The sequence below is a fragment of the Heptranchias perlo genome, chromosome 35 (assembly GCF_035084215.1).
Source record: "Heptranchias perlo isolate sHepPer1 chromosome 35, sHepPer1.hap1, whole genome shotgun sequence".
NCBI classification, from domain to species: Eukaryota; Metazoa; Chordata; class Chondrichthyes; order Hexanchiformes; family Hexanchidae; genus Heptranchias; species Heptranchias perlo.
Window position 1 is genome coordinate 3,211,473 of NC_090359.1, and position 8,362 is coordinate 3,219,834.

Consider the following 8,362-nt stretch of genomic DNA (forward strand, 5'->3'; position numbering starts at 1 on the left):
GAAGCATCGGTGTTTAAGGTGACATCATCAGAAGAGATGGAGAAACTGGGAGAAGGGATAACAATCCTTTCAGGAATCGGGGTGGGAGGAATTGTAATCAAGGTAGCTGTTGGAATCGGTGGGCTTGTAATAGATATTGGTTGACAGCCTATCCACGGAAATGGAGATGGAGAAGTCGAGGAAGGGAAGCGAAGAGTCAGAGTTGGACCGTGTGAAGGCGAGGGAAGGGTGGAAGTTGTAAGTCAAGGTTGAAGAAATTTTCCAGTTCGAAGCCAGAGCACGAAACGGCACTGTACAGATATCAATGTACCGGAAAAAAAGTGTTGAGGGTGGGGATCTGAGTAGAACTGGAACAAGGAATGTTCCATGTATCCCACAAAAAGGCAGGCAGAACTAGGACCCATACGGGTTCCCATAGCGACACATTCTATTTGGAGGAACTGAGTGGAGTCAAAAGAGAAGTTGTTCAACGTAAGAACTAGTTCAGTCAGGCGGAGAATTGTGTTGATGGATGGAAGAAGCGGAAGGGCCGCAGGCCGTCATGGTGGGGGATGGAAGTGTAGAGGGACTGGACGTCCATGGTGAAAAAGAGATGGTTCGGGACTGGGAACTAAAGGTTGTTAATGTGGCGGAGGGCGTCGGAGGAGACGTGAATGTAAGTCGGAACAGATTGAACAAGGGGAGCAAAATAGATTCGAGCTGGGAAGAAACAAGTGCTGAGTGGGAAGAACAGTCTGAAATGATGCGTCTCCCGGGGCAGTCCTGTTCGTCGATCGTGGGAAGCAGGTAGAAGCAGGCTATGCCGGGTTGGGTGAATATGAAGTTAGATAACCTGTAGGGAAGATCTCCGAGGACATGAGGTCATTGACGGTCTGGGAAAGTATGGCTTGATGTTCGGCGGTGGGGTCAGGGTCCAGTGGGAGGTAGGAGGAGGTGTCGGAGATTTGTCCTTCCTCAAGTTGGAAGTCTGTTCGCCACGCAACAACAGCGCTGCCCTTTTCAGCAGGTTTAATGACAATGTCAGGGTTGGACCTGAGAGAACGGAGTGCTGTAAGTTCAGAAGGACGTAGGTTCGAGTGAGTGTGGGGAGTAGAGAAATTGAAACGGCCGATGTCAAGCCGGCAGTTCTCAAGGAAAAGTTCAAGAGAGGGTAAGAGGACAGAGGAAGGGGTCCGGGTGTAACTAGAATTCTGAAGAATTCAGAGAGACGAAGTGTCCGCTGTGCGCAAGGAAGGCGACTGTCCTAAGAAGTCGGCGCGGAGGCAAAGGCGGCGGAAGAAGAGCTCAGCAACGTGTCGAGCTCGAAATTCATTGAGATGGGGGCGTAAGGGGGTGAATTTAATTTCTGCGTTTTTAATGGCCGTTTCCTTCGATTACTAGCCTATTTATCTGGGCTCATTGGCGTTTACTTGGATTATCATCATATATCAACGTTTAGCGGGGTTCATTGGCACTACCAGCCGATGTATCTCGGTTTATCGTGGTTTACTGAGATCACCAGCGTCTATATCTGGATTTATGAGGGATTACCGGGTTTACCAATCGATATATTTGGTTTGAACAGTTGATCAGCTGAATGGAATCACCAGCCTATATATCTCGGTTGACCGGGTTTACTACGATCACCAGCTTATGTATCTGGGTCTATCAGGGTTTACTTGGGTCACCAGTTCATATATCTGGGCATATCGTGTTTACTGGGATTACCAGCCTGTGTATTTGGCTTCATTAGTGGGTTTTCTGGGATGATCAGTCTATATATTTGGGTTTATCACTGGATTTAAAGGCATTACTAGAATTTCTACCTCTGATTATCAGGGTTTATGGGGGCCACCAGCTTATATGTAAATATATAGATTGATTGTGATTAACTTTGATCACCAGCGTTGTTTATTACCGATTACTGTGATCATTATAGAGTAATAGAATCAAAGGAAGAATACAGCACGGAAAGAGTTCATTTGGCCCATCGAATCTGCGCCAGCTCTGAGCAAGACCGCTCCAGATAGTCCCAGTCCCATGTCCTGTCCAGGTAGCCCTGCATTTTTTTCCCTTTCAAGTACGTATCCAGTTCCATTAGAAGGCCATGATTGAATCTGCCTCCACCACCTCCTTGGAAAGTGCATTCCAGATCCTAACCAATCGCTGTGTAAAAATTTTTTTCCTCATGTCACCAATGGTTCATTTGCCAATTACTTTAAATCTATGTCCTCTGGTTCTTGATCCTTCCTCCAACGGGAACAGTTTCTCTCTATCACTCTGTCGAGAATCTTTACATTTTGAATAGGCCTATCAAATCTTCTCGCAACTGTCTCTGTTCCAAGAACAACCCCACCTTCTCCAGTCTATCCATGTAACTAAAAACCCTGAAATCATTCTAGTAAATCTCTTCTGCACCCTCCCTGAGGCCTTCACATCTTTCCTAGAGTGGGTGCCCAGAACTGGAAACAATCCTCCAGTTGTGGCCGAACCAGTATTTTGTAAAGGTTCATCATGACTTCCTTACTTTTGAACTCGATGCCTCCATTTAAAAAGCCCAGGATCCCGTATGCTTTTTAAGACGTTTTCTCAACCTGCCCTGCCACGTTCAACGATTTGTGCACATATACTCCCAGATCTCTCTCTTTCTGTACCACTTTTAGAGTGATACCCTCCAGTTTATATTGCCTTTCCTCGTTCTTCATATCAATGTGTACTACTTCGCATTTTCTGCGTTAAATTGTATCTGCCACGTGTCCGCCATGCCACCATCCTGCCTATATCCTCTTCAAGTCTACCATTATCCTCGTCACTGCTTCCTACCCTTCCAAGATTTGTGTCATTTGCAAATTTTGAACTTGTGACCTGTACACACAAGTCCAGGTCATTTATATATATGAAGAAAAGCAGTGGTCCCAGAACCGACCCCTGGGGAACAACAATGTAAACCTCCCTCCAGTCCGAAAAACAACCGTTCACCACTACTCTTTGTTTCCTGTCACTGGGTTTATCACGGTTTGCTGACACACGAGCCTATATATCTGGATATATTAGTGTCGGGGCTTATCAGGTTTTCCTGCAATCCCCAGCCTATATATAGGAGTCTATCGGCGTTCACTGGGATCAACAACTTGTATATCTGGTTTATCCGGATTTGCTGGGATCACCAACCAATATATCTGAGTTAATCATAGTTTACTGGGATTACCATCCTGTACATCTATATTTATCGCGGTTTACTGGGATTACCAGTTGTTATATTTGGGTTTTGCGGTGTTGGTACCACCAGCCGAAATATCTAGGTTTTTCGGTGTTGCCCAGTATCACCAACCTATATATTTAGGTTTTACGCGGACATTCACGACTCCAGGAAGACAAGTTCTGAAGTAGCTCCTTTGTAAACAGCGTGTTTGTTCAGTGACTGTAATTAAACCAATTCAGCGCGGGACCTCATTTTCCGAACGGTTGAATTCGCTCTGCTATAATTAAGGAAAATCCACTCAATGTGTCAATAGGAGAATTGCTCCCAGCATCAGGACCAACTATCGAATCATCGCTTGTTACTGACGGGGAAATAATGTCTCTGAGTTTTATGATCAAGCTCCAGATTCTATGGGCGCTTAATGACATACAAACGATTTACTACCCCATCCTGGCTGCGTTCGGTGTCCCGGGTAAGTTACTAGCTGCACCTGCTACTTCAGGAAGCCGAGTTTATCTGTACGCGGCTTCTTAGTCCGCCTGTCCAGCTCTTTATTTTATTACTCTCCCGACATTACGACAGTGACTACACTGCCAACTTCATTGGTTGTGAAGCACTTTGGTAGTTGCTAAGGTTGTGAAAGACGCTATCAAAATGCAATTATTTCTTTCTTTCTTTCCATTGCTCTTGTGTGTATTTGATAATGGCCCATGGTCCACTGATGTGAATTCCCATTCATTGGTAATCAGTTCATTGAAAAGTGTGCCCTTAGTTGCCATTATTAGTACCGTTCCAGGCGATCTTATTAAGATCCCGGTCTTCGTTCAGACGACAACACACGTCATGTGACTAGATCTTTACATTAATTAAAAGTGTGCATTCTGCTGTAAATACTGAGTCCGACTGTCAAGTGAGAAACGTTTTATTATCTCACACGGTCTGCAATTTCGGCTGGATATATTTAGTTACTGCGTTGTACAGATGAGTCCTACCAGATAAATGACAAATGCATTGATGATCCAATCTCGTTCAACTCTCTCGCTTTCCACCGCTTCATGGTCTACATTGGTGTCACTGTTTCTGAATGGTTAATTTAGAATGGTTCAGTGAGCTACTATTTATTTTATTCAGATCATTTAATGGTTTCATTTCTAATAATTAATCTGCATTAACAATCTAATCCCGTGCCTGGTTGGTACAGTACTTCGTTTCTCTGATCGAGACCCACAATTAATGTAAGGGGCGTATTCTGACAGTGAAACTCATTCAATATTTTATTGTGCATTTTTCCCGATATGAATTGAAAGTCTATTTCTTAATTGAATTCGCACTACGGGAGGGAAAGAGCAAGATTAACACAATTTGACGAGAATTCAGATCGATTTGTAATCACAGGATGGTATGAAGGATTAGAGGGTAACTGAGGAGAATTATTTTCACCCAGCGGGTGATGGGAGTCCGGAACTCACTGACTGAATGGATGGTTGAGGCAGAACCCTCAACTCATTTAAACAGTACAGATTTGCACTTGAAGTGCGGTAACATACATGGCAACGGACGAAGTGCTGGAAAGTGGGATTAAGCTGGTTAGCTCGTTTCGACCGGCATGGCCACGATGTGCCCAATTGCATCCTTCTGTGCCGTAACTTTCTATGATTCCATGAATCTATGGTGTATTATATTACCAGAAATATTATTCTACGATTTAACTTAAATGATCGTTGTTACAAATGTTACCTGTAATGTAATTTGAAAACTTGAGTGCAAAATTAACGATATGATATTGTCATTTTCTACCTTTGTATTTTTGGTGCGCAGCATCACACATGACCCTGAATATCCAATTGCCGATCTTGGAGCTTAGCGTGACTGTAACTCCGTTCATCCAATGATTGACCATTTGGAATCAGGGTGCAGAGTATCAGATTGGGCCTCACTTCTAATATATAAAACAAACATGGATTGAAATATATAGTATTTTAGACCAGGAGCAGAAAAGTGGAATAATTATCTCAAGACTAGATAATGTGGACCATGACAGGCTGTTTCTGTTTCACCGTGTCCACAATGATAGGACAGTAGAGGGCAAGGCTTGCAATTGAAGGGTGAGTTGGGGGGAAAAGTCCACACTAAGTTTCAAAAAAAATATTTCTGTGTTTGAGTGGCCAATCTATGGGACAGGCTTCTTCGGGAGAAGGTGGAAGCAGTTAGTTTTGATTCATTAGCGAGGTTTCTTCCAGAAAATATAATTTTGGGGACAGTAGATGAGTGATATGAGACATGACGTATGGTTCGTTTAACATGTTTGGGAGGGAAAAGGTGATTTGGTTCTATGGTTCCCAAATATGGAGCTTTCCTCACCTCCAGCCTTGGTCTGTTGCACATTAATTGCAAGAGACTAATTGCGATGATTTGTCGCCAACTCCATTACCGTAGCATCATGCGATTACCGGGAAGGTAGAAGGTGCACTCGATGGACCTTGGGGTTTTTTGATCTCGCAATTACTATGTTCCTATACTCCTATCTCTTATGTACATTAAAACATTGGATGGGCGGGTTTGATTTGTGCCATTGTACAGATGCTCTTAATGCCTTGAACAACTGACAATGTCAATGTATGAGCACAAACAATGGGTGTTGTTCGCTCTCTATTCCACACAAAGGGCATCAGCGATTCCACCATTCCTCTTCAACCCAGTGTTCTTTTATCCCTTCCCCACCTCGGGACATGAAATCCACGTATCACCCCAGCAGCTAACGCGCACATGCTGCAATTCAAACATGCAAACATCTCAGCTTTTCCTTCCCCCGCTGGCTCAGGTGCAGATGAGTCTCTCGCTTTCCATTTGGTTACTTCTGTATTCATTCGAAATTCAATTTCTGTTTTTAATAATGTTTCATTTGAACCCGTTGCTTCATTTATTTGCCGAATCATTACTCTGATTACAAAGCCCGTCACACCTAAAATAATCAGATTCCTTCACTGGAGGCAAAGTCAAGCCGCAAATTCTTAGCGCATTTGAGTTTATTGTGAAAAACATTAATGTCCCTGTTCTGTAACCTGCTTCTTTATTTCACTGGAAACGCATCAAATTAGTGTTTTTCCTGAGTCTGGTGAATCATTTCCCTATTTCCGTCTTGCTTCCAGTTAACGTGGTGACGATTGTGATCCTGTCTCGTGGAAAGTGCGGACTCTCCAAATGTGTCACTCGCTACCTGGTGGCCATGGCAGCGGCAGATCTACTGGTCGTTATCTTCGATCTGATATCAAGACAGGTTCCGATTGTTTATTGGGAAAAATTTAGATTTCTGTGGTACGTTGGACTGTGTAATATCCACGCCGTCCTGCTTTACGCAGTCACGGACTGTTCTGTCTGGTTCACGGTCACTTTCACCTTTGATCGATTTGTGGCCATTTGTTGCCAGAAGCTGAAAACTAAATATTGCACCGATAAGACGGCGGCTGTAATTCTAGGAACAGTGACTGTGCTGAGCGGCTTGAAGAACATTTTCTGGTATTTTCTGTATAAAAATGAGTATTGGCTTTCTAATAGTCCCTGGTTTTGCAGCGTGCATCCCGAAGTATCTCGTTCGCTGGCCTGGGCGGTCGTTGAATTAATGCATTATATTTTCACGCCATTTATTCCATTTCTTTTGATTTTACTGTTCAATGTATTAACGGTCAGACACATTTTAGTGGCCAGCAGAGCCCGCAGGAGAATCCGGGGTCCGAGAAGTGGCGAGAGTTCCAGTGACCCAGAGATGGAGAACCGAAGGAAATCTATCGTTGTACTATTTGTTATATCGGGGAATTTTATCCTGTTATGGGTGGTATTCATGGTGTGTTCTATATTGAAGCGGTTGGATTATTTGGGATATCCTGTTCCCCTCCCGACATTTGTACGAGAAATCGGCTTCATGCTCCAGCTCCTGAGTTGCTGCACGAACACTTTTATTTATGCAGTGACCCAAAGGAAATTCAGAGAGGAGTTGAGCAATGGAGTGAAATATCCCCTCGCAATGATGGTCAAATTAATTAGATGAGAAGACCTCACACTTTCTCACATTCCCAGGTATTTTATTACATATTCTGTAGAATCCAATATTGGGCATCTTTAACTCTTAATATTTTGTGAAACATTTCACAATCTGGTCCCGTCTTAAAAGTAAGTAAATGTAGCCATTCTTCACCAGATAGGACCCAGACATGATCAATCTATAGATGCGGTTTGAGCGTGCACTTGCCCAAAAGCGGTTAGCTGCTTTGGACAGTCCTGTGCTCAGCTCGCAGTCCCGCGTGTTTTGGGAATGACCACTTGTGATTATTTCCAAAAAATAATCCACTTGTGAACAAAGTCCGGTCAAACAGAGGGTTTTTAGTCCCAAAGTGTTGATAAATTTCTCTGATCTCTGGCACTCTTTGAAGTAAGACGTATTGAATACCAAGATAGACACCAGAAAACAGTCAAGGCAGCAGGTAGAATGTGGAGGTTATTAATCTGTGCACCGTCACTGGGACAAATAGAGAAAAAGAATCAATGTCCATACGTTAATTCGAATCAACCCGTGCGCCTTGGTCTAAATGTGTTCTATTTATTTGTCACAGTTTCCCTGGAGATGTTGAACTGATTGCTTCGAATGTATTTAATCGCGTTCAGTGTTCTGTATCTTTTATCTGTGGTTGAATAAAGCAGGTTATTAATAGAACTGAAAGACACTTAGCCCGGTGATAACTTGGTCCACCCTTAAAAAGATTGTAAGAGGACAAAGAGATCGGGAGCAAATCAGTATTGTTCCGCTCCCGGGACCGGTGAAGCACACTCCCGCATCCCGGTACTGCACACTGAACCGTCCCGGTGGAGCACACTCCCCGGTCCTAGTACAGCATACCCCCGCATCCCTCCACAGCACACGTCCGGGTCCCGGTACAGCACGCTCCCGGGTCCAGGTACAGCACATTCCCACGTCCTGGTACAGCAAAATCCCAGGTGCAGGTACAATAAAGTCCAAATTCTCCACACTGCACAGTCCCAGATCCAGGTACAGCATGCTCCATGGTCACAATACGGCAACACCCTGCTCCCGGTACGGCAAACTCCCAGGTCCCAGCATCGCATACTCCCGTGTCCCAGTATATGTGCTCCCAGGTTTCTGTTCAGCACACTCCCCGCTCCAGGAAA

At 44.1% G+C, this 8,362-nt stretch overlaps 1 protein-coding gene across 1 annotated transcript; it reads left to right on the forward strand.

Moving 5' to 3' along the window:
* Positions 1-3,556: 3,556 nt before the first annotated feature.
* Positions 3,557-7,226, forward strand: LOC137302334 (probable G-protein coupled receptor 139). Its single transcript, XM_067971969.1, has 2 exons — positions 3,557-3,653; positions 6,331-7,226. The coding sequence occupies exons 1-2, from the start codon at positions 3,557-3,559 to the stop codon at positions 7,224-7,226; spliced, it is 993 nt and encodes a 330-aa protein (XP_067828070.1).
* The last annotated feature ends 1,136 nt before the right edge of the window (positions 7,227-8,362 follow it).

Bases quoted from the DNA above. Each gene is read 5' to 3' on its own strand.
- LOC137302334 (XM_067971969.1), top strand. From the start codon at position 3,557: ATGTCTCTGAGTTTTATGATCAAGCTCCAGATTCTATGGGCGCTTAAT. The intron at 3,654-6,330 runs GTAAGTTACTAG...TCTTGCTTCCAG, and splicing joins GGCTGCGTTCGGTGTCCCGG to TTAACGTGGTGACGATTGTG.